The sequence below is a fragment of the Agelaius phoeniceus genome, chromosome 20 (assembly GCF_051311805.1).
Source record: "Agelaius phoeniceus isolate bAgePho1 chromosome 20, bAgePho1.hap1, whole genome shotgun sequence".
Lineage (NCBI taxonomy): Eukaryota > Metazoa > Chordata > Aves > Passeriformes > Icteridae > Agelaius > Agelaius phoeniceus.
In genome coordinates, this window is record NC_135284.1 from 1,384,527 (window position 1) to 1,408,467 (window position 23,941).

The 23,941-nt window shown below is 49.8% G+C and overlaps 1 protein-coding gene across 4 annotated transcripts in view; it reads left to right on the top strand.

Annotated features, from left to right (window-relative positions):
• The window catches only part of ACACA (acetyl-CoA carboxylase alpha), a 107,690-nt gene that overhangs the window by 38,455 nt on the left and 45,294 nt on the right, over nt 1–23,941 (top strand). For 3 of the 4 annotated variants that reach the window (XM_054646889.2, XM_077188816.1, XM_054646890.2), the window contains 10 exons: nt 7,980–8,003; nt 10,321–10,464; nt 11,517–11,613; nt 12,860–12,967; nt 15,282–15,338; nt 15,650–15,694; nt 18,368–18,409; nt 18,757–18,972; nt 19,545–19,700; nt 22,087–22,290. In XM_054646889.2, the coding sequence (XP_054502864.1) occupies nt 7,980–8,003; nt 10,321–10,464; nt 11,517–11,613; nt 12,860–12,967; nt 15,282–15,338; nt 15,650–15,694; nt 18,368–18,409; nt 18,757–18,972; nt 19,545–19,700; nt 22,087–22,290 (1,093 nt within the window). The remainder of the gene's footprint in view (nt 1–7,979; nt 8,004–10,320; nt 10,465–11,516; nt 11,614–12,859; nt 12,968–15,281; nt 15,339–15,649; nt 15,695–18,367; nt 18,410–18,756; nt 18,973–19,544; nt 19,701–22,086; nt 22,291–23,941) is intronic. The other variant, XM_077188815.1, reaches the window with a different exon arrangement.

The window sequence follows — 23,941 nt, forward strand, 5'->3', positions numbered from 1 at the left end:
GAGCTGGCCCTGGAGCAGGTTGTTCTGGCTGTCTGTGGGCTCAGCCCATCCCTCTTTCCCCGGGAGGGTTGGAGCTGTCGGTGCTGGTCCCTGCTGGCTCTGAGGTCGCAGTGAGTCCCCGCAGCCACCGGGTGCCACTGTCGGTCCGTGCCGGGCCCCTCCTGCCTCCTTTGTTCCCCAGCATCTCTGCCCTGCTCTGGCTGTTGCTGGGGTCTGGTCTCATTTCCTTGGGAACCCATCAGGAGTTTTTATGAGATGGTTTTCAGGCTCTGCTCTGCTGGGAATGAATGGCTGTCCCCAGCCAGCCCTGCTACCAATGGGACATGTGCCTGGGCTCATCTGGTCCCTGCATTTCTAGAATATTTGTACATAATTGCAGGCTATTTTTAGTGCCCCTTTATAATGCTCTTTTCTCCCTTTCCTTCTCCCTCCATTTCTTCCCTGCTGGCCTCAGTTGCCTTTGCTGCTCAGGGAGTTTTGGCTGCCAGTGCTCTGCTCTGGGCACAGCCTGAGTCAGACAAGGGCAGCTGGGAGAGGAGAGATGTTCCCTGCTCCAGGAGCAGCTCCTTGGCCTGAAATCTCCTCTGCCCTTGCTCTGAGTTGGGTGGGGCAGTGCTGTGAGCCCAGCTCTGCTCCTCGGGGTCATGGAGAAGGCACCATGCATGTTCCTTGTGCAGGGAGAGCAGGCTCAGGGGCAGGTCCAGCTCCCTGGAGGTGCCTCCAGGTGCCAGGGGTGAATTTGGCTCCTGGGCAGCTCCTTGCTCTCCTCGGGGGTGGCTGCAGGTGCCCAAGGGCTGATGGTGGCACAGGAGCTCTGAAGCCACACCTGCTGTTAAACCCAGGGCAAGGAAATCTCAAAACCCCGACATTGTCCTGCTTAAATCTTCTTTTTGTTGTTCTTGACCATGGTCTGTGCTCCTCATGTGCTTTTCTGTATCTTCTGTAGCACAAATTCTTCGGCTGAAAAGCTAAAAATGCACTCCAAGGGCAAAGCCCAGAGCCAAAATATCCCAGAATGTCCCTGGAGGCTCTGCAGGGCTGGGGACCCAGGAGCAGGTGCAGGGAGCCCTCAGGAGAGCATTCCCTCTGGGAGCTGCTGTTACATGATGCCACACATTTTTCACACATTTTTCACACATTTTTCAGATATTTTTCAGATATTTTTCAGATATTTTGAATCCCTGGTCCCTTTGTGTCAGGTGTCTGTGAACCTTTGAAAGCCCCCAGGTTTTACTGAGGCAAACATTCACATGGAGAAAACAGCAAACTGATAATGGTTTAAATTTCTAATTAGGTTTTTAAATTCGTATTTAAATTCTTCATTATTGGTATTTAACCCTGCTATGCTTTTACTTAATTGTGGCAGAAGCAATCCCAGTCGGTCCCTGTGAGCTGCCTGATCACAGCTCAGGCTCTGTGCTTTTGGCCATGGCAGGATTGCCATCAGCTGCCCACAGGGAAGCAGAGAGGACAGAAAAGCTCTTAAATCTGCTGACAAAGTCACACAAGTGCAACCTGCTCCTGGTGGCTTCTGTGGGCAGAAACTGTTTGGGGAATTATTTGTTCAAATGAACAGCAAACATCCTCATGCAGGAGCAGCAAGGGGAAGTCATAGGGAGAGAAAAAGAGCTTTTAATGGGAGCCCAGAGGGCTTTGTGGGCCCATCAGCACCCCTGTGCCCAGTGCAGGCAGATGAGGAGTGCAGGGCCACCATCTGGCAGCACAGGGGCCTTGGCAGCCCTGTCCCTGCAGAAATCCAGTCTGGAGGGGTGGATGCAGGGCATGTCTGGGGTGTCACAGGCTGCAAGTTGCCAGCTTTGCCTGGCCATGGGCTGCCCTGCAGGCTGCCAGGCTCCTGGCACAGGCTGGGAGGAGAAAAGGAGCCCTGCTCTGGGCTGTGGGTGCTGTGCCAGCCCTGCTCTGGGTGCTCTGGGTGCTGTGCCAGCCCTGCTCTGGGCTCTGGGTGTTGTGTGAGCCCTGCTCTGGGCTGTGGGTGTTCTATGTGCTGTTCCAGCCCTGCTCTGGGCTCTGGGTGCTGTGGGTGCTGTTCCAGCCCTGCTCTGGGTGCTGTGGGTGCTGTGCCAGCCCTGCTGTGGGTGCTCTGGGTGCTGTTCCAGCCCTGCTCTGGGTGCTGTTGGTGCTGTGGGTGCTGTTCCAGCCCTGCTCTGGGTGCTGTGGGTGCTGTTCCAGCCCTGCTCTGGGTGCTGTGGGTGCTGTTCCAGCCCTGCTCTGGGTGCTGTGGGTGCTGTGGGTGCTGTTCCAGCCCTGCTGTGGGTGCTGTGGGTGCTGTGCCAGCCCTGCTCTGGGTGCTGTGGGTGCTGTTCCAGCCCTGCTGTGGGTGCTGTGGGTGCTGTTCCAGCCCTGCTGCCCGGGCACAGGGGCAGATCTGGCTGCTCACAGGGCTCAGGTGCCTTTGTGAGCACCCAGCCCAGGTGACAGAGCCTGAAAGGCCTTGCTGAGGTGCCCGTGGAGCAGGCCTTGCCTCATCCTACCCTCCAATCTTCTGTTCAAAGGAGCATTCCAGGAGAGGGAATTACAGTGCTTTCTCAACAAAAGTGTTCCTTTCTAATCCCCTCTCCTCTCCTGCTTCCCAGCAGCCTTTCTTATGTCTGCAGCTGCCAGGTTTAAATGAAACTGGGCCATTGTGTGCTGCAGGCAGCTCCTGGGGCCTGCCCTGCTCCTCCCAGAGCATCCCCAGCTCCCGGCCAGGCTGCCCAGCTGCCCCTTGGTGCCCCTTCCCCTGGAGCAGATGTGCTGCAGGGTCAGCAGAGCTAAATGTGCTCCCACCAAACACATCCCTGCTGGTCTCAGGCCTGGGTGTGTCCCCTGTGTCACAGGCTGGGGCAGGAGCTGACAAGGAGGCTTAGAGGGGCTGGAATATTCTGATTTTGGGCTGCTGGAATATTCTGATTTTGAGGTGCTGGAATATTCTGATTTTGGGGTGCTGGAATATTCTGATTTTGGGTTGCTGGAATATTCTGATTTTGAGGTGCTGGAATATTCTGGTTTTGGGGTGCTGGAATATTCTGATTTTGAGATGCTGGAATATTCTGGTTTTGAGATGCCGGAATATTCTGGTTTTGGGGTGTTGGAATATTCTGATTTTGAGGTGCTGGAATATTCTGATTTTGGAGGGCTAGAATATTCTGGTTTTGAGGTGCTGGAATATTCTGATTTTGGAGGGCTAGAATATTCTGGTTTTGAGGTGCTGGAATATTCTGATTTTTGGGGTGCTGGAATATTCTGATTTTGGGGTGCTGGAATATTCTGGTTTTGGGGTGCTGGAATATTCTGACTTGGGAGTGTGGATTTTGGGATAGCCCAGGGCTCTGCCTTGTGCTTTGTGGAGCCCCAGAGGGAGCTGAAATAAAAAACCAGCCTGTTTTTGGTCCCTGCTGGCTCAGCCATGCCTTGCCAGCCCCTCTGGGCACTGAGCCCTTCCCTCTGCCCCTTGGAGCATCCCCAGCTGCCTTGGGGTGTCCTGGGGTGTTGCTATAGGACACAAAAGAACACAAGCTCACACTGCTGTTCTCAAGGTGAAGAAAAAGAGAATTTTATTTAGTGACTCCAACGTTTATAGCTTTCTAAGGGTGACAGTGGATCAGAGGGTGACAGTGCTGCCTCTCCAGAAACCAACAGTCCATCAACTTTCTCTTCTTCTATAAAAAAATACAAAACAACGAGTTATTTACAGAAAGGGTGTGAGAAAGTTCACTACAAGAATGTCAACATCAGAAGGCTTAGAAAAATTTTAAAAAACCAAAAAGTACCACTGGGGTGAGGAGGGTGTGGCAGTGCAGAGGGTGTTGATGTGAGCCTGGTGTGGCTCTGGGGGCTCCAGAGGAGCTGCCAGCAGCACAGCCTGGCTGCCTCTGTGCACACTCACAAACAGAGGGTGCAGAGGCAGAAATGCAGCCTTGGCTGGGCTGGATTCCCCCCTGGGGCTGCAGCCTGGTTTCCATGCTGCTCCCAAGGCTGGACATGAAGCCCAGGCAGGAGCTGCTCTGCATTTCCTCAGCATCAGCACAGAATGGCCAGGGGTGGGAGGACCTTAAAGCTCATCTCACCCCAGTCCTGCAGAGGACAGGGAGCTTCCCCCAGCCCAGGCTGCTCAGAGCCCCCTCCCAGGGTACTTCCATCAGTGTAAATGTCCCAGCTGTCCTGTGCTTGGTCTGGCCTGGGATCTCCTCCCTCTGTGCCTGTGGATGTTTGCTCATGGCCCACCTTGGTGACTCCAAGGCCTGAGAGTGGTGCATGGTCTGTCCTTTGCTGTCTCCTGATGTTTTATCACCTGTGGGCAATTTTGGTTGTTCCTTTCTGTCAGCCTCTTCCTTAGCTTACAGGTAGGAACCATTTGGGAGGCTGAAAGCCAGGTGAGATATCCCAAAAGCCAGGTGAGATATCCCAAAAGCCAGGTGAGATATCCCAAAAGCCAGGTTAGATATCCAAAAGCCAGGTTAGATATCCCAAAAGCCAGGTTAGATATCCCAAAAGCCAGGTGAGATATCCCAAAAGCCAGGTGAGATATCCCAAAAGCCAGGTGAAATATCCCAAAAGCCAGGTGAAATATCCCAAAAGCCAGGTTAGATATCCCTGGTCCCCAAAAAGGGCTTTTTTAAGAACCCCACACTCACATTTACAGCAGCGTGCAGAGATTTTTTTTCCCTGCTGTCATTTTACAATGATCTACTCACAAAATGTGAATTTCTGACAGAGTGACAGCATTTTCTGTGGACTGTTTGCTGGAACAGCCTCTGGCATCAATCTCTGGATGCCAGGAGTGGCCCAGCCGTGCTGCTGTGGGCTCTGACCCTACCTGGAGCCCCAGAGGGGTCACTCAGGGGCTGTCAGGCAGCCTGAGGTCCCCTCCTGGTTGTCGGGGTGGTTTTTAGGGAAGGGAGGAGGGAAGGATGGTTCCAGGACACCTGGAAATCCCTGCAGCTCCGTGCTGGGGTTTGATGTTAATTAGGCAGCAGGCAGCAGTAATGTGCTGCTGTTCCCTTGGCTTGCCTGCCTCAGAAAAGGGCAAAATCTTCCAGCAGAGCAAAGAAGGGGCTGTGCAAGGGGCAGCAAACTGAATGGAACGAGGATAATTTTATGCAAATTGGACTTGTGTAGCAGATTCAGCTCGGCTGAGTCACAGAGGGAGCAGAAGAATGAGGGAAGAAAGAGGGAGAGGGAAAAGCCAATCAAAATGTATGGTTGGAGGCATGTTTCACTGCCTTCTGGTTAGATCTTCTGCAGAAATGAGGAAACATAGGAGGAATGGCACTGGCCAGAGCCTGTGGAATTGCTCTTTCTCCTGTGGTACTGCTGTTAATAACTACAAGTGGGGTATTGAGCCAGCCTGGGCTGGTTCTGCTTTGCTGCCTCATTTCAGAGCTTTGCCCACAGCTGAGCCCTGCATGGCCATGGGGCAGCTCCTGTTCCTCACAGAAAAAGGGGAAAAAGGGAGGAGGGGGCACGGGGAGCTGAATTCAGGGGGTTCAGGAGCAGTGGGGCCAGGGGGCTGCAGAGCAGGTCAGGAACATTTCCAGGCCATCCTGGGAGCTGAGCAGGGATCAGAGGAGGGTCTGGAGCACAGGCTGTGAGCCTGGCCCTGCCCTGCTGCTGCTGGGGGCTCTGAGGTGGCCCTGGCACAGAACCAGGGGGTGGCTTGGGCTGGAAAGGACCTTGGAGATCTTTTATTCCACTTTCCACTGGGCCAGGGTGCGTCGCAGGCATCTTGTCATGGAAAATCCTTTCTTTAGGATTTTTCCTCCTGAGAAGCTGAGAGGCTTCAGGAACACAATGCAAACAATGGTTATCTGCTGCTGTGGAATGCAACGGGTGCATCTGGGATTGGGCTCATGTGGTTGTTTCTAATTAATGGCCAATCACAGCCCAGCTGGCTCAGACAGAGCCTTTGTTATCATTCTTTCTATTCTATTCTTAGCCAGCATTCTGATGAAATCCTTTCTTCTATTCTTTCAGTATAGTTTTAATGTAATATATATCATAAAATAATAAATCAAGCCTTCAGAAACACGGAGTCAGATCCTCATCTCTTCCCCCATCCTCAGACCCTGTGAGCACAGTCTCAAGGCTGCTCCAGCCCCATCCAACCTGGACATTTCCAGCATCCAGGGGCAGCTGCAGCTGATTTGGGAGGGATTTCTCCCTGACACCCTTTGAACCTGCCCTCTCCAGTTCCAGCCCATCCTCCCCGTGTTGTTTCCCTCCCCTCCTCTCCTGCCTGAGCCTCTGCAGCTCGTCTGGAGGGGCAGGAGAAGCTCCCAGAGCGCCAGGGTGCCCCTCTCGAGGCTGAGCTGAACATTTGTTCTGCTGCTTTCCTGTCCCTCTCTTTGCTGAAAGCCTTCCAGGGACGGCCACGGGCGGGTTCCTGCTGGGGGTAGGAACTGCCAGTCCTCTCCAGACTATTTTTTCCAACTCAAGTGGATCACATGCAGCTTTCCAGCTCCTTGCCAAGCTCAAAAAATAGTCCCCAGCCCCCTGAGGGCTGGAGGCCAGTTCTGTCCTGACCACAGGCTCTGCAGCACAGGGTCCGTCCCCACCATCCCCCAAAATTAAATACTTCATATTTAAATACTACTTAATACTACTTAATTTAAATAATTTAAATTTAAATACTAATGCAAATACTGTAATGACAAATACTAATAAATATACTAATATATGCTAATATACTAATAAATACTAATAAATACTAATATAAATACTAATATAAATACTAATATAAATACTAATTTAAATACTATTTAATAAATACTTAATACTTAAATACTACTCTATGGTACTTACAACAGATATGGTTTTAGGTATTTTTCCCCATATGGTTTAAGGAGACAATGGGATTTCTTTTTTCTCAGTGATGCACCCAGCACATCCCCTTGCAGTGGAGGTGACTCTGCTGTCACCAAACCAGTCTGGGGCAGGGCAGGGTGAGCTGAGCAGTGACCATGGGATGGACACACTGCTCACCCAGCCCTTGGGGTCCTGCCCATGGGCCAGGCTGTCACAGGAGTTTGTGGTTTCATCTCCTGAAGGGAAGGGGGTGAATGTTCCTCAAAGCTTTCCTTTCCATCTTTCAATTCTTGCTAACCCCTTTGCACAAGCCCCCTGTGTGCAAGGACCTTTTTCTAAATTTAATCTGGGTTACTTTGCATGTCAGATCCCAGCCATTTTTCCATCCTGCACGGAGCACTCTCCTGGCTGTTCCTGCTGTGGGCTGGGCTGGGCTGTGAAAATGTGCCCTGACTCCTCTGCCCCGTGTGCATCCCTGGGCTGCAACAAACAGGGGAGAGCTGGGCTGCTGTTAGAAAAGAATTGGGAAAGTTCTCCCCAAATTAGCCTGCAGGTTGTTGTTTTAGCCTTCAGGCTCTTCTTTTGAGCCTCCAGGTTGTTCTTTTAGCCTCCAGGTTGTTCTTTTAGCCTCCAGGTTGTTCTTCTAGCCTACAGGTTTTTATTTTAGCCTCCAGGTTGTTCTTTTAGCCTCCAGGTTGTTCTGTTTAGCCCTGAGTGCTGAGAATCCCCAGTGTTCCATGGTGCTGTGTGTTTCTTTGTCCCTGCCTGTGCGTGGGCTGCTGCTCAGCCTGGAGCTTTGGCACTGAGCATTTGGCTGCTTTTCCTGAACCTGTTGCAATTTTCCTGTGCGAGATGCTGATTTATTTTTATTTATTTATTTATTTTTGCATCTCTGCTGTTTGCTGCTCTGTCAGGGAGTGCAGGCCCTCGCTCTGGGCTTGGAGGGGACCATGGAAGGTGGGCAGGACTGTGGGTCCCTGGCACGTGCCAGGTGTTTTCCTGGGAAATTGCGTTGTTTGCATGGCCTGGCTGTGCCCTGGTGGGTCAGGGAGGTGGCAGGCAGCTCTCCCTGACTTGGGACAGTCCCTTGGGAAGGTGTTGCTGGTTGTTTGATGATGGTTCTGCGTGATGGCTTTCACTAACCGGTCTGATTAACTGTGCTTGTTTGATTTCAGAGGGAACATCCCCACACTGAACAGGTACAGTACCCATCATCTTCTCAAATTCCAAATCCACACTAGAAAGGAGCCTAACCCTGAATGTTTTAGCATGTTTTGTTGTAGTGCCCTTCTCTTTACTTGGGAAACTCTCCACCATAACTCTTCTTTTACCTCCCCTTTTCCTCTCCCTTTGTCTAAAACATGTTTTCAGCTTTTCTTTAAAAAAAAAAAAAAACACCCAAAACTTTGCATGCAGCAATCTCTGGAATTAAATTTGCTGGGTGACTCAGCTCCTCTGCAGTGTGTTACACAGCAGAGTGCTGCCCTAGGGTGTTTTTTGGCACTGAATTCCCAGGTTTGGGTCCCAGAGGCTTGGCCCTGTGGCCAGTGACCCCAGGCAGCTCCTCCCAGCCCACCCTGGTTCCTTGTGCATGGCTTGGAATTTGTCAGGGCTGTTTCACCTCCCTCACACCACAGATGAATCTACATCTCAAACAGCTGACAGCATGTTTTGTTGTGGTTTGGACACTAATTTTTCCTCCCGTGTCTCAGTTGAAAAGTATTTCTTGTTTTAAATAATACATGAAAAATGTCCGCTGTCTTTTTGTTCAGTTCCTGTTCTGTGATAGTTTTTGTATGAGTTGTAAGAGTGCACACCAAGGCATGTCCTGAAAAATTCCCCTCTTTCAAGACCTGAATCCCTATTATTTATTGCTGCTTACAAGCCTATTTAGGGAAAAATAGTAAAAATGGGCTCGGAAGTCTCACGGCTCTTAATCAGAGATAAATTGCAGAAACAGAGAGTGACTTTAGGCATGGAGAGCCATTAATCACCCTGTGATGCTTCAGACTTGTTGGCACTGTACTCGGGGCTGGATCACAGTGGGTTTGGTGTGTGGGAAGGAGGAGATCCCAGCAAAGCTCAGCCAGGTCAGGTCCTGCTTTCCCACACAGTGAGCAGCCCCTGCACTTCACAGCTCTGAGGCTCCAGGGCTGCTGGGGAATCCGTTCCCTGACTTTCTTCCCCCATCTCCTCCAATTTTGGCAGCAAAATTGACGTGTCCCCAAGCCCAGGGAGAGCAAGTGAGGTGCCAGGGCCAGCTCCCTGCTTGGGTCTCTTCAGAAGTGTCACCACCTTGCAGGCAGCTCTGGAAGGGAGTCTGAACTGAGCCTGCAGTACAGCTCAGAAATTGGTGATAATTATTGCAGAGAAGGCAGACCCCAGCTGTGGTCACCAGATGAAAGTCCAATCTCATTTTGTGCCTTCTCCTGTGGGAGAAGCTTCCTCTGCCAGTCTCGACTCTGTGGCACTGTGAATCTTTAAAAAAACCAATTAAAATCACAGAATCAGTGAGGTTGGGAAAGACCTTCATGATCATGGAGTCCAACCAGTGCCTGATCCCCACCTTGCCACCCCCAGCCCAGAGCACTGAGTGCCACATCCAGCTGTTGAACAGGGAGGGTGGGAATGAGAGGGTAAGACTCAGCAGAGAATTTTGGACAAGCCACTGTACCATGCTGCATTTGAGGAGTGGAAACTGTGGTAGGATCAGAAAAATCATGGAATCAATAAGTTAATACAGCCTTTGTAAAAATGTACTGAATCCTTCACGTGTCAAATCTCAGAATTGCTGCTGCTTGAATCATGTTCCACCTGTAAAGCAACACATAAAGACAGGAGGAGAAATAGGAGAAAAATTCAGTCAGAATTCTCCTGTCATCTCGGGAAATACCTGTTTTAAGGGGTTATAGCATTATTTGCCAACTCTGGGTGTTCCTGTCACTGACACAACATCCAGGTAGGGTGGCACCAGAGGCATGGCAGGGCTCTGGGCAGGCTGAACAACCCAGCAGGGATTGCCCAGCTGTCACAGACATCTTTTATGGAAAATCCTTTCCTTAAGATTTCTCCTCCTGAGAAGCTGAGAAGCCTCAAGAACAAAATGTAAACATTGATTATCTGCTGCTGTGGAATGCAACAAGTAGATGTTTGATTGGCCCATGTTAGTTGTTTCTAATTAATGGCCAACCACAGCCCAGCTGGCTCGGACAGAGAGCCCGAGCTACAAACCTTTGTTATCATTCCTTCTTATTCTGTTCTTAGCCAGCCTTCTGATGAAACCCTTTCTTCTATTCTTTTAGCATGGTTTTAATGTAATATATATGATAAAATAGTAAATCAAGCCTTCTGAAACACGGAGTCAACATTCTCATCTCCTCCCTCATCCTAACACCCCTGTGAACACGGTCACACCCAGCCACGCTCCAGGTGCTCGGGGCGCTGCCCAAACCTGCTGCCAGTGCTGTGCCCCTGCCCTGCCCCTGCTGACTGTGCTCTTGCTGCCTTGCTCTTCAGGATGTCCTTCTCCTCCAACCTCAATCACTATGGGATGGCTCACGTGGCCAGTGTCAGTGATGTGCTGCTGGACAACTCCTTCACGCCGCCGTGCCAGCGCATGGGTGGCATGGTCTCCTTCCGCACCTTCGAGGACTTCGTCAGGTGGGTGCCCACTCTGGGCCTTGCTTCTGTGGCCACCGCCCCACCTGGGCCCTGGCAGAGCTGGGGAAAGGCTTTGCCAGGTCTAGAGTCAGGTTTAGGCTGGTCCTTGATGCCGGCAGGGGGTTATTTACAGATCACAAACGGGACGGTGCTGCTGGGAACGTGCCTCGAGCTGTTTGATTTCCAGCATCAGTCTCATTGCACGGTCATGACAATGGGAAGATGCCAGCAGCTCACATCCCAGGCAGCAGACAAAGAACTTAATGTTACAACTTAGTTTATAAGTTTCTTGACCAATCACACAAAGCAAAAGCACATTGACAGTAGTTCTATCCAATCACCATAAACACACGGGCCTTTGGTTAAAAAAATGCTTGCTTATTTCAAATACAATACCTACTTGTAAGCCTTAAAACACAATGCACAGAGCTCCATTATTAAGCTTTAACCTTCCTAATATCTTGCTAGATAAACTTTTCTGTAGCTTAGGGAGTTATTCTAGACAAGCGTTAATACACAGACCATTGTTCTATTTGTCTTTGCCTTTCTACAGTTTAAATAATTTTTTTGCTGACCAATCTCATGGCTGCTGCTTAGCTCTAATCACAGTTTGACTGTATCTAAGGCCTGCCTTTTGCAGCTCTCCCAAAACCCTCTGATTTTGTAGATTCCCACAGTCCTGGGCGTGTTTCCCTGCTTGGATCCCTGTGTGTGGCCCAGGCTGCAGGACGAGCACTGTGCACACAGAGGAATCAGCATCCTGGGTTCTGCTGGTTGGGAATGTGCTGGTGGCTCCTGATGCTCTGTGGATGTGTGTGGGGGCAGTTCTTTGTGCTTCCAACCTTTTGGGACAGGCAAACCCCCAGCAGAGCCCTCAGCCTGCACCCAGGATGTCTCAGACCAATGCTGGACAATGCAGACCCTGGTTTGAGGAATTGCCTCCTGATCTTTGAGCCCAGCAGGGGAAGGAGCCCTGTCCTGCCAGGACTGGAGGGGTCAGTGCTGGGTGCTGCAGTGGTGTGGTGGTCACTGCTCCTTCCTCTGTGTTCCAGGATCTTTGATGAAGTCATGGGATGCTTCTGCGACTCTCCCCCTCAGAGCCCCACGTTCCCCGAGGCCGGCCACGCTTCCCTGTATGATGAGGACAAGGTAGGGGTTGTTTTCCTTTCTGGAAGGTACTCTGGGGCTGGATGCTCCTCCCTGGCTGAGTGCTGGGAGCAGGAGTTGGGAGCTTTGTGTATTTATGGCTGTGATTTGCCTGCTTGTTCCACAGCAGGGGACTCGGCGTGGGCGGCCGCTTCCAGCTCTGCTCTAAAGCTACAGCTCAGCTCTTGCTCTCCATGTAAATTTAGTTTATGGCTTTTAGCATCAGCACAATTCCTGGATCCACAGCACCATAACAGAGTTTAAACCCACCATTAAGTCTCCAGACCCTCTCTCTGCACCAGGATGTTGAACTGCATCTTCAGCTGTCTTTGTCCTCCATCTGACTTGCTGTGTTTCCTGTCTTACACCCTTCCCAGTCCCCTTAAATCTTGACTCTTCCTTCTGTTCTGCCTCTTGGAACTGTTTTTGGGAGGAAAAGCCGAGTGGAGCTGCTCAGTTTGTTCAGAGATGTGGAGAACAGGTGCAGAGGAGGCAGGTGGTCCCTAATCCATAGGGATGGAAGTCCAGTTTCCCTTAGACACGGGTAGCTGCTCCACAAGAGTGGGAAGCTCTGCTGGAATACAGCCTGTGTCCAGAACAGGGCTTTGTTTTCCTCTGATCCATTGATCCTGATGTGTGGAAGCACTGTAGCCTTTTCCAGAATATTACTGTCAACCTTAATGTCCTCAGATCCCTCTCTCGGCATCCCCCTCACCTCACCAAGGTAATTTCCTGTCCAGTCTCACTTTTTCCCAGTTAATCACAGGCTCCTGGAGGCTGCATTTGTAATTTCTTGGAGCTCAAATGGAATTGATGTTTCCACATCATTTCATGTTGTTGTAGGTATGGAAACTCACACTGTTTTGCCCCTACACTTTGATTAATTTAATTACTTTCCTTGATGATGCCAAAGTCCTCTAGTGTCCTTGTGCTGCATCTGGTAAAGAGAGGCCCTGACCCTGTGCCCCGTCTCATCCTTGAATTCTCCCAAGGGGGCTCCTGTTTGATGTTTGTGGACGTTGACTTGTATGAAATTGCAGATTTCTGAGGCTGTCTGGTCAAGGATTTCCCTCAGAGTTTTCCCTGGCGCTCTGCTGAGGCCCTTTCCCCCAGAGCATCTCTAAAGCTGGGTTTCGGGAGCCTGTTCTGAGGAGCTCACTGTTAATTCCTGCTCCATGGGGACCATGGGGATCTAGGAGGTGCTCACTGCTAATTCCTGCTCCATGGGGACCCTCCCCTGTCCTTGCAGAGTGCCCGGGAGGAGCCCATCCACATCCTCAACGTGGCCATCAAAACCGACGGCGATGTGGACGACGACGGCCTGGCTGCCATGTTCAGGGAGTTCACCCAGAGCAAGGTGAGCCCCTCTGCCCCTCTGGGATCTGCAGGGCAGCCTGGGGAAACTCTGACTCTGTGCTCCCTAGGTTTGGGGTGGTTTGGTTTGGTTTCAAAGCAAACTTGCTGCAGTTACGGCCTCCATTTATCCCCTCTGGAGCCTTCCCATTGCTTTGGGTGTAGCTGCACCTTCCTGAAGGCACCAGGTTGTTGTTTCTCCTTCTAATCTGTCAGGTCAGGACTTCTTCCCTTTAATTTTTGATGGGATGAAAGACTTGGAAGGTTTTAAACACATCAGTGAATGTTTTTAAACAGTGAATCTTCAGTAACTGTCTCCACACGCTCTGAAAAACGTGTTCTGTCCCTCTCCCTGCTGATAAAGTTGTTGTGTGAGCAACAGAACCATGTAAAATGACATTAAAATGTCCTGTGTTTGTGTATCACCACAGTCTTAATGAAATTTAAGTTTATTGCCCTTGTTAGGGTGCTGGAGCATCCACCTTACACAACATTCCTGGCACGAGGAGGAATTATTTGGCATGTTCTGTTGCACCTTTCTTAGTGTGGGATGCACTTCAGGAGTCCCAAATGTCAGTGCAGGGTCAGCTGTGGGACAGCCTGGGCTGGGAACAGCCTCCTTGTGTCCACTCTGGGCTCTGCCTGCATCTGCTTTTCTGTGGTATGAAGAACTCCAGTGGTTTGTGGGGCTGAAAATCCCACCAGGAGCTGGGATCGTGGAGCTGCACTGGTTTGGGAGCTCTGAAAGCTCATTGCACCTCCAGCTTCTGAGTGTGGGGTGTGGGAACACACCCTGCAGAAATCAGGGGTTCCAAAATGGGGCTGGCATCCACATGGCTTCAGCAGCCTCCTGTCTCTTTAAACAAGGAAAACAATCAAATCCAAGAATTAAAGCTAGTTCTGCTTTTCATCTGCTTGATCATGCTCCAGGCGTTTTATGGGAGGGGATAAAAAGAAAGAAATAAAATATATTACAAAAAAAAAAAAAAATCCAAAACCACATTAAACTATCAAATAGGTTGATCCAAATTGTCCAAATAATCTTCCAGTCCCAGCATGTTGTGTGTGGTTTTTTTAATAGAAATTAGGATCATATACTTGTAAATGACTTGTGGAGGAGATTGAGGCAGTCAGTGGAAATGGAGTTTCTCCAGGTGCTGATGGCTAATCGCTCTCTAATAGCTGTGGCCTTGCTGGGAGACCCACATTATTACCATGTAATCAGAATCCTGTTGCTCTGCTGTTATTGTCTGCCACTTGTGGAATTTTAAAAGCAATAACAATTTTTGCTTTTTAAATCATGGCATTATTAAAGTTATTTTCTTCCTCTTGCCATGAATATAGTCACTGCTGCTCATTTCCAAAGGGCTTAACCTTAGTAAAACATCACAGTCTGTGCAGAGAGGGGCTGGTTTGCTCCTGCTTGAGCTGAGCTGTTGTTCCTTCTTGTGTTCCTTGCTTTTAAATTGGAAGAGGGAGGAGGAAGGAGGAAAGTTTGAAAAAGAAGAGAATGACGAGATCTTAGCGCTTCAGAGGATCAGTGCTGTGGCAAGTCCTGATGGCAGCACTCCTCTGAGAGGGGACTGTGAGGGAGAGGCAGCCAGCATGGACATCCTGTGATCTGCTTAAAAAAATCACTGACATCTGGCTTGTGTCACCTTTGCCATGTGGAATCCTGGAGGCTCGGGATGGTTTGGGTTGGAAGGGATCTCAAGGCCCTGCCTGACATCCCATCTAACCCTTGTCCCTCTACTTCTTGTTGTGTTCCTCTCTGCCCATGCTGAAAGTCCCTCTCCCTTCTATTTTAATGCCCTTAAAGGACTGGGAGGTCACAAAGAGCCCCCCCAAAGCCTTCTCCAGGCCGAGAGCCTGGGTGTGTGCTTTGGACTGAGCACACTGTGCCAAAGGCAGCCATCAGCCACATCTTCCATGGGTTAGCTCCTTTAAAACTCACTTTCCATCATTTTCCGTGACCTTACCCCATCTGCACCGTGCTCCCTTCAGAAGGCAATCCTGGCAGATGAGCAAGGATGTTTCCTGCACGATTTGGGAGTGACTCTGCTGCATTCCTGCCTGGCCAGGCTCAGCCTGAGCTCACTGCTCTGTGATTCAGTCCCTTCCCTGCCCAGGGGGGAGGGATTTGGGCGTTTGTGCTGCTGAAGGAGCAGCAGGTGGGAAATCCTCGCTCCGGGGAGGCTGAAGGGGAGCAGGGACTCAGAGGGACCTGCAGAGCTTTTTCACTTCACAGAGGGCTCCAGCCCGTTTTGATCTGTTCTTTTTGTGCACTCCAGTCACTGTTTGCACCCTTGTTTTTGCAGAAATCAGTCCTGATTGAGCATGGCATTCGCAGGCTGACGTTCCTTGTAGCACAAAAGGTATTTCCACGTCTCTCCTGATGCTCACACCTCCCTGGTTTCTAGCTCATTGTACCATTGGCATCTGACATGCTTTCCCCCCCAGATTAAATGCTGTATTTTACTGTATTTAGTTCTCTCCTCACTGTTTTTGTCCTCTAAAACTTGAGATGGTTTTCATGAATTCGCTTTAAGAGAATTAATTTACAATTGTAAGCAATCTTGACGCCTCTTGTATTCTTGAATTAATTGATTTTTGATTTTAATCCTAATTGCTAGCTGTCTTCTGCTTTTTTTTTTTTCTTCCTATGTGTGTATGTTTCGTTTGTAAGGACTTCAGGAAACAGGTCAACTATGAGGTGGATCAGAGATTCCATGTAAGTAAAAAGGGCCTGGAGCAGGGTGGCGTTCCTGCTGCGAGGCCAGGGGACACCCAGGGGGCTCTGGCCTTCTCATTTGGACCTCAGGCAGGCATTTGATGCCCACAGCCTGGCAAAGTGAAGTGTTCAAGTGTTTATTTGAAAATCTGGCTGCAAACCCAGGCTGTGCCCGTGGCATTGAGAGGGACCCTGGGGCTCTGAGTGTCCCTGGGTACCTGGCTGAGCTCAGGCAGCCACACTGACAGAGATTTCCTTGTGTTTCAGTGGTTCTTGTGTTCCCTTTCTGTTCTAAAGTGCAATTATCAGTGAAACCTTTGTATTTCCTCTGTAGTGTGGTGATTTCTTTTGGCTTCTTACTGGTGTTAGAATAACTTCAGTCACTGGAGGGACTGGTTAAATTTTGCAGAGTGGTTTTGTGGTGTGGGACCTGTTTGATGCTCTTACTGCTGGGAATTGCTTCTTTCCCCAGGGCCTGGGCATCAGTGGGGTCTGGTTTAGGTGGCAGTGTAAGGCATAAACCAGATTTTTATCTCCTGGGTATCTACTTTTCAATTCTGGAAGTTGTCAGGAGCATTTGAAGTGCAAGGAATTCACCTTGTGCTCAACTCAGCTGGTCTGGGAAGGCTTAGGAAGGGAAAACTGGTTTACAAATCAGCAGAAATAGTGTTTGACCCTGGCACCACGTGGGAATTGTTGCTCACTGTACAGGTGCAGAGGTGTCAGTCAACAGCTTAGGAAACTGGATTTTGTGGAGAGTCTTTTGGGACATTTAGCAAGAAAATCTGGGCTTTAGGTGTGAAGAAGGAAGTTTTGGAGGACAGAATGGGTGTTGAAAGATGAGAGTTGCTGAGTAAGTGCTGTGGGACGTGCCAGAGGTCAGAAAGGAGGCACAGAACAGGAGGAACCATCCCCAAGCTGTGCCTGGACCCTCAGAGTGGGGTCACCTGGCTGCAGAGTTTGTGGAGCACTTGGGAGCTGCTCTGTCAGTGTTTGTCACTGTCTGCTGTCCCTGCCCCTTCATTACTGGACCAACTATTAACTTAGCCAGGCCTGGGCTCGGGTTTGTTTTTGTTTTAATTACAGTCTATATAATTAGTTCCCAGCATGTTGAGGTAATAGAGAGTTGCTCCAGCAAGCTTCCAATTTCCTCATCTCATTAGGTTTTTAACGTGATTATTAGTATAATAATCAACTCTGATGATTTCTGGTGCAGCTTCTCGCATTCTGCAGTTTGCAGGGTGTCTTGATTGGCTAATTTAGGCAAATTATTTTGATTGTCTTGATGATGGTTGGTTGATTAGAACACAGCAGGGGTATAATTCTTCTGCCTAGGAAATGGAGCACTCTTTTGGATTTTGGTACCAGGGCACTGAGGATTTTTGTGTGTGTGCACATCTAATTATGATATTTGCCCACCACACCAGTGAGGTGCCCTGGAAGCAATTCCATTAGTGGTGGGATGAGCCTGGGGATGGTGGGAGAAGCTGGCAGCCTGCAGAGGGGGACAGGTAGGAGGGACTGGGAGAAGTCAGGAAACATGGAAGAGGCTTTTTCTAGGATGAGGCACACAGACAATTGATATATTGAGTGAGCCTGAAGTTTTAGGCAGCATTTCTTGTACCACCGCTTATTTTGGAAGGGTTTCCAGGCAAACACAAGTTGTTTTGCTCAACTGAGAGTCTTCAGGTGAGGTTTGGGGGCTGTTTCACCTAGGAGGGAAGGAAGGTGACTGACTGGAATAGTCCTTTTAGCTTTAGAATCTGTGCTGGCTCGTGCAGTGTCACTGGCTGTCACGCTCCCTCCAGCTGGGCTTGTTTCATCTTTCACGGGTAATGGAATGTGAGCCAGAAATTCCGTGTCTCCAGGTCAGATTCCCTGGTTTTTTTTGCTTAGTGAGCCAGTTCTGGTGAGTTGTGTGTGTCCCCTCAGGTCACCTTCAGCACAGGCAGCAGAGTTCCCACGTGGTGCAAGCACTGCCCAAAGCCTTGCCCAGTAAAACCCCAGTTCCAGAGGAGGGGCTGCATCTGCCTGGGGGGAACTGGAGGGACAGGATGCTGTCCAGGCCTCCTCTCTTCATCTAAGATTTCTACCACATTTCAAAAAACTCTCAAGGTCCTGCCGGGGTTTTATCTGTGCAACAGAAAACCAGAGAAACTCAGTGGTAGATGGGGGATTTTTGTAGTTTTTTTGCTGCTCCTTACAGGAGAATGAAGTTATTTGATTGCAGCTCCCAGGTTTCCTTGGGAAGAGAGTATTTCTGGCAGTAATGGTATGGAGAGAGCTGTAGAATAACATCATTGTTCTGTGTACGTCTGCATCCATAACAGAGTGTTGATATCACTCCAGACATTTCCACTGGAATTTCAATCATAACAGATCTAGGAAAAGTTTCCCTCTACTGTCTGGACACTTCTGTGTTATCTGTTGTTATAATAATCAAAAGCCAATCAAGCAGCCTCTTTTGCATTAGTGAGGGCAGGTTTAAGCTGCCTCTGCTGCCTTGAGGGTGATTTGATTTTCCACCACCTTTGTGATGTTGGGAAAGTAGCTGGGAACAGCTTGTGTCACCTCCTGTGCTGTGGTGCTGCCCCAGGAGTGGCCTGAGAGCACCCTGGGGCCATCAGTGCTTGCTCTGGGGGCACTAACACTGTTGTTTTCATTTTCAAACAGAGGGAATTCCCAAAGTTCTTCACCTTCCGTGCCCGGGATAAGGTGAGTTGGATGTTTTTAATACTTTTCTCCAAGTGTTGTCTTTATCCTTCCTTCATGCAGTGACTCACTACTCAGAATCAGGACAAAACCTTCTGGTTTCTGTGGAAAAGAGGGTTTTCTGAGGGGGGTGGGCTTGAAAACTTGCTGCCCTGCAATTTGTGTTATTCAGCAATTTCACAGCTCCCAGTTCTGCGTGAGACAGAAGAGTCTGGGTTGGATTTGTTTGAACTTTCAGAGCTTGAATTAAATATGAAATTTCACAAGGGGCGTGGTGGGAGTTCTTCCCTGAGTGTTTCACCTTTCCAATGCCCTCTTTCCCACGCCGTGCTGTGTCCCTGGCCCTGCAGTTTGAGGAGGACAGGATTTACAGGCACCTGGAGCCTGCCCTGGCCTTCCAGCTGGAGCTGAACCGCATGAGGAACTTTGACCTGACGGCCATCCCCTGTGCCAACCACAAGATGCACCTCTACCTGGGGGCTGCCAAGGTGGAGGTGGGCACAGAGGTCACAGACTACAGGTTCTTCGTCAGGGCCATCATAAGGCACTCGGACCTGGTGACCAAGGTGGGTTTGTCCCTGTGCAAGGCTCTGAGTAAAGCCAGGGTCACCCTAGGGAGCTGCAGGAGCCAGAAGCGGCCATTCCCTGTATGGAGGGCTGGGGGTGGTGCCCTCTCCTTGCTGGTGCTGCTCTCAGAACCAGCCCTTTGGAGTTCCTGCTATTCCTGTGCTCCAGGGAGATTTTTCAGGGCCCAAGATGAGTGTCATAAATCCTTAGATTTTGAGGCAACAGTGGCTTGCCCTGTGTGGTTTCAGAATTACTGTGAGCTGAAGGAGGGCACAAGGCAGCCAGGGGTGGGATCCAGGCACTGGGAGCACTGGCTCTGTGCTGGGGATGGGTCTGCTCCAGGGCTGTACATGGGGTTTTTCCTCTCCATCACACCCTCCTGCAGTTCTCCAAACTGTGGAGAATTCCTCTCCATTTTCCCCTCCATCACACCCTCCTGCAGTTCTCCAAACTGTGGAGAATTCCTCTCCATTTTCCCCTCCATCACACCCTCCTGCAGTTCTCCCAACCTTGCACTGTGGGGCAGTGATTTGTGAGTCAGAGCTCAGTGTTTTGTTGGTGCTTCTGGCAGGAAGCCTCCTTTGAGTACCTGCAGAACGAGGGTGAACGTTTGCTGCTGGAGGCCATGGATGAGCTGGAGGTGGCCTTCAACAACACCAACGTGCGCACGGACTGCAACCACATCTTCCTCAACTTCGTGCCCACCGTCATCATGGACCCCTCCAAGGTGGGAGCTCCTGCCCAGCTCGGGGCTGCTTGTCTTTCCAGGACTTCATTTCTCAAAAATAAAAGGTTTTCTGTTCATAGAATCACAGGAGCATGGAGTGGTTTGGGGTGGAAGGGACCTTAAAGCTCATCCTGTTCCAACCCTGACACCTTCCTCTGTCCCAGGGTGCTCCAAGCCCCATCCAGCCTGGCCTTGGACACTTCCAGCCTTTGCCAGGTCCTCCTCACCCTCATAGTCAGGAATTCCTTCCCAATATCCCACCCAACCCTGCCCTCTGGCACTTTAAAACCGTTTTGTTGAGCAGCTCAGCTCCTCTGTGTAAACTGAGGGACAATTATTAGAAATATGTTTTGTGTTTGAAACGAAACCTATTTTTTCATTGTGTGTTTGAGGTAAACAGTTTTAATAAGGAAGCAGATCTTCTGTTTGTTGCAAAAGTTGAGATTCCATCCAAATATAACATGAGATAAATTAGAAGCTTAAAAAGAATCAGTAAATTCACAAACGTGCCTCATTTTCAGTCTCTGGTACAAAACCACAGAGATGAATGTTATGAATAAATGAACATTAAGCTTTGTAGATGCACAAATGAAAGTGTTCAGGCATAAAGGATGTTTGTGGCTAGCAGAATCACCACAAAGCAAGTCCCAAGCCCAGGCTGAATTTAGCTGGAAATCAGCATTCAGTTCATGGGTACCCAAAGATGAGAGCTGACCTTTCCTGAGGAGAACAGCCGAAAGTTATAAAGATGAATTGGGTATCAAAATAACTCTCTCTTGCTTGCTGACTTTTAAATCATGATTAAAAATTGGTGGCTTAAATCCCTTTTGGATGAACCTTTCCTGGTGCATCCAGAGCTGTTGGTTCCCAGGAAGTTCAGAAGAAGCTGGAATATTCATCCCTGGAAGCTGGGCTGCCCTCAGATACAAACCATGACTTTTGCTTGAGCTGCTGTGCAAAAGAGACTTTTTTTGGGAAAAATATTTAACCCAGCCTATAAATTGCCTTCTTTTAATATGTGCTTTGCCCACAGTGGTATTTTATAAAGTTTAATAGAAGAGCAGAAGGCCCAGCTCCAAGTGGTAATTGCTTTGTTGATTTAAAGCTCCGTGCAGGCAGTGAAATGTGATTATTGTGCATACAAGGGCTACAAAACTGCTTGCCAAGGATTTGGCTTCCCTGGATTCTGTAGTTCTCAGGTGTGAGTGGTGCCTGTGCAGGGGAGGCAGGGGTTCCCTGTGCTGGTTGGGCTTGATGATCACCAAGGTCTTTCCCAATTTAATGATTCTGTGGTTCCGTGTGCCATGAGGAAACAGGGATGTGGATCCAGCACTGTCCCACTACATCAGTCCCCAGGTGGAGTTCCTGCCTGCCTCAAGGCTTAGGATGAGGAGGGACAGGTCACCAAGGTCCTGTAACTGCACTGGGCACACTGTGCTGATGTGGAGCCATGGGATGGGAGGGATGCAGAGCAGTGATGGATCCAGGAAGAATCCCAGAATGGTTTGGGTTGGAGGGGATCTTAGGGCCCATCTCACTGCACCCCTGGCCCAGGCAGGGCCACCTGACAGAGCCTGGGTAACCTGGTGCCTGCTGAGGAAGCTTTTCCCTCTGTGCAGATCGAGGAGTCGGTGCGCTCCATGGTGGTGCGCTCCATGGTGGTGCACTCCATGGTGGTGTGCTCCATGGTGATGCACTAGGGGAGCTGCCTCTGGAAGAATCCCAGAATGGTTTGGGTTGGAAGGAACCTTAGAGCTTTGGGTTGGAAGGGATCTTAGAGCCCCTGGCCCAGGCAGGGTCCCCTCCCAGCCCTGCTGAGGAAGGCTTTCCCCCTGTGCAGATCGAGGAGTCGGTGCGCTCCATGGTGGTGTGCTCCATGGTGATGCACTATGGGAGCTGCTTTTGGAAGAATCCCAGAATGGTTTGGGTTGGAAGGAACCTTAGAGCCTTGGGTTGGAAGGGATCTTAGAGCCCCTGGCCCAGGCAAGGCCTGCTCCCAGCCCTGCTGAGGAAGGCTTTTCCCCCTGTCCCCTGTGCAGATCAAGGAGTCGGTGCGCTCCATGGTGATGCGCTCCATGGTGATGCGCTACGGGAGCTGCTTTTGGAAGAATCCCAGAATGGTTTGGGTTGGAAGGGACCTTAGAGCCCCTGGCCCAGGCAGGGTCCCCTCCCAGCCCTGCTGAGGAAGGCTTTCCCCCTGTGCAGATCAAGGAGTCGGTGCGCTCCATGGTGGTGCGCTCCATGGTGATGCGCTCCATGGTGATGCGCTACGGGAGCTGCCTCTGGAAGAATCCCAGAATGGTTTGGGTTGGAAGGGACCTTAGAGCCCCTGGCCCAGGCAGGGCCTGCTCCCAGCCCTGCTGAGGAAGGCTTTTCCCCTGTGCAGATCGAGGAGTCGGTGCGCTCCATGGTGATGCGCTACGGCAGCCGCCTGTGGAAGCTGCGGGTCCTGCAGGCCGAGCTGAAGATCAACATCCGCCTGACGCCCACGGGGAAGGCCATCCCCATCCGCCTCTTCCTCACCAACGAGTCGGGCTACTACCTGGACATCAGCCTCTACAAGGAGGTGACAGACTCCAGGACGGGCCAGGTACGTCCCTGGGGACGCAGGGCTGGCTGGGGAGGTCGGGAAGGGGACACGTTCCACCTGGTGGAGCTCCTCTGTGGGTTGTGGCGTTCCCAGGGAATCACAGAAGGGTTTGGGTTGGGAGGCACCCTGGAGCTCATCCCATTCCAGCCCCCTGCCCTGGGCATGGATATTGGAGTCCTGGATGCTGGGAATTTTAAACTTTCTGTGCTGAAGGGCACAAGAAAATGAAGGCAATGCAGCGATGGAGTGGCACATCCTCACACAGACACCTTCCACTACACCAGGTTGCTTCAAGCCCCGTAATACATTTTAATTTAACACAAAGGGCTTAGCCAAAGGAAGGAGAATGTAAAGATAAACTTGCAGCAGCAGATGTGAAAATGTAAGCAATTAAATCAGTCAGGATTTCTGGTTGTTTTGTGCCCTCAGTCATTTGGGCAGCTGTTTTCCCAAACAATTTTCCTCAGAGTGCTCAAAAAAGTACTAGAAAAGGAATCACTGCTGATGCTCATCCTGTAGGTTGTAATAAAAAATACTATTAATTATACATTTTCCTGAGTAGATAGAAGAAAATCTTGGAATGTGTCCTTTAAATTCTAAAGATATAAGGGATGACCTGGGTAGGAAGATGTAAAATTATGGAAGGTGCTTTTATATCATTTTTCTGAAGCGTAATGGGCTCTTTTGGAATGGTTGTGGCTGTTGTGGTATTTCTGTTTTCCATGGTGTGGGAACAGTGTGGTTAACTGAAATACCTACATATGCTAAAATCCATGGAGCATGGGATGCATGGAAAATATTTAAATAGAGAAATGTTTACATCTCCCTCTGTAATCATCTCTCTGCCAGGCAGGAGAAGTAGCAGAATAAATCACTTGGGCACTGTGAATGCAGCACACAAAGTGCTGAGTCACCTTTCTCCCCCTTTTTCCTTTTAATTTTTCCAGCGAGCTGCTGGCCGTGGAGTCCATCCAGCTCTGAGATCCCAGAGCAGATAGTGTCAGTGTGTTTTACCTCATTCCTGCCTTTGAGGGGAGATGAGGAAAGAAAAGAACATTTTAATAATCTCCAGCAGCTCAGCTTAACCCTTGAGTTGGGTCAGTCACTCGTGAAGGTCACAAGTGAACTCTGAACTGATGAGCTTTGTTATTTAAAGCTTGGGGAGTGGGCCCGTGTGGGTGTGTGAGGCTTTAGCAACTTTCCAGTATTAAATTTGATTTGTTTTCCAGAATATTAACCACATTTTAGTAAAAAAATATACTGGTATTTTTAGGGAGCTTCCCCCTCATGATGGAGGTTTATAGGATGAGTTCAGATCTGGGGAATTTTTCCTGTGTTTCCAGAGGGTTCTTTTAAACTTAGAGAAATCTTTAAAAAAAAATTCAGATAGTACTGATGTGCTGGGTACTTTCATGACTTCTGAAGAATGGGAGGATGGCTTCATGGTGAGAGAATGACCCTGATCTCTTGTTTCTCAGTAGTGATAAGTGGTGGTGCTCAGCACAGACTTCTCCAGTTCCCTTCAGAGCTGCTGTGGAGCTTTCCAGAGATTTAAGGAGAATTTCCAAGTGCAGATCCTGGCAGATCCCAAGACAGTCTTTGTCACAAACACTCATTACTCTGAACAAATGCTTCTCCCATTAAAGAAGCT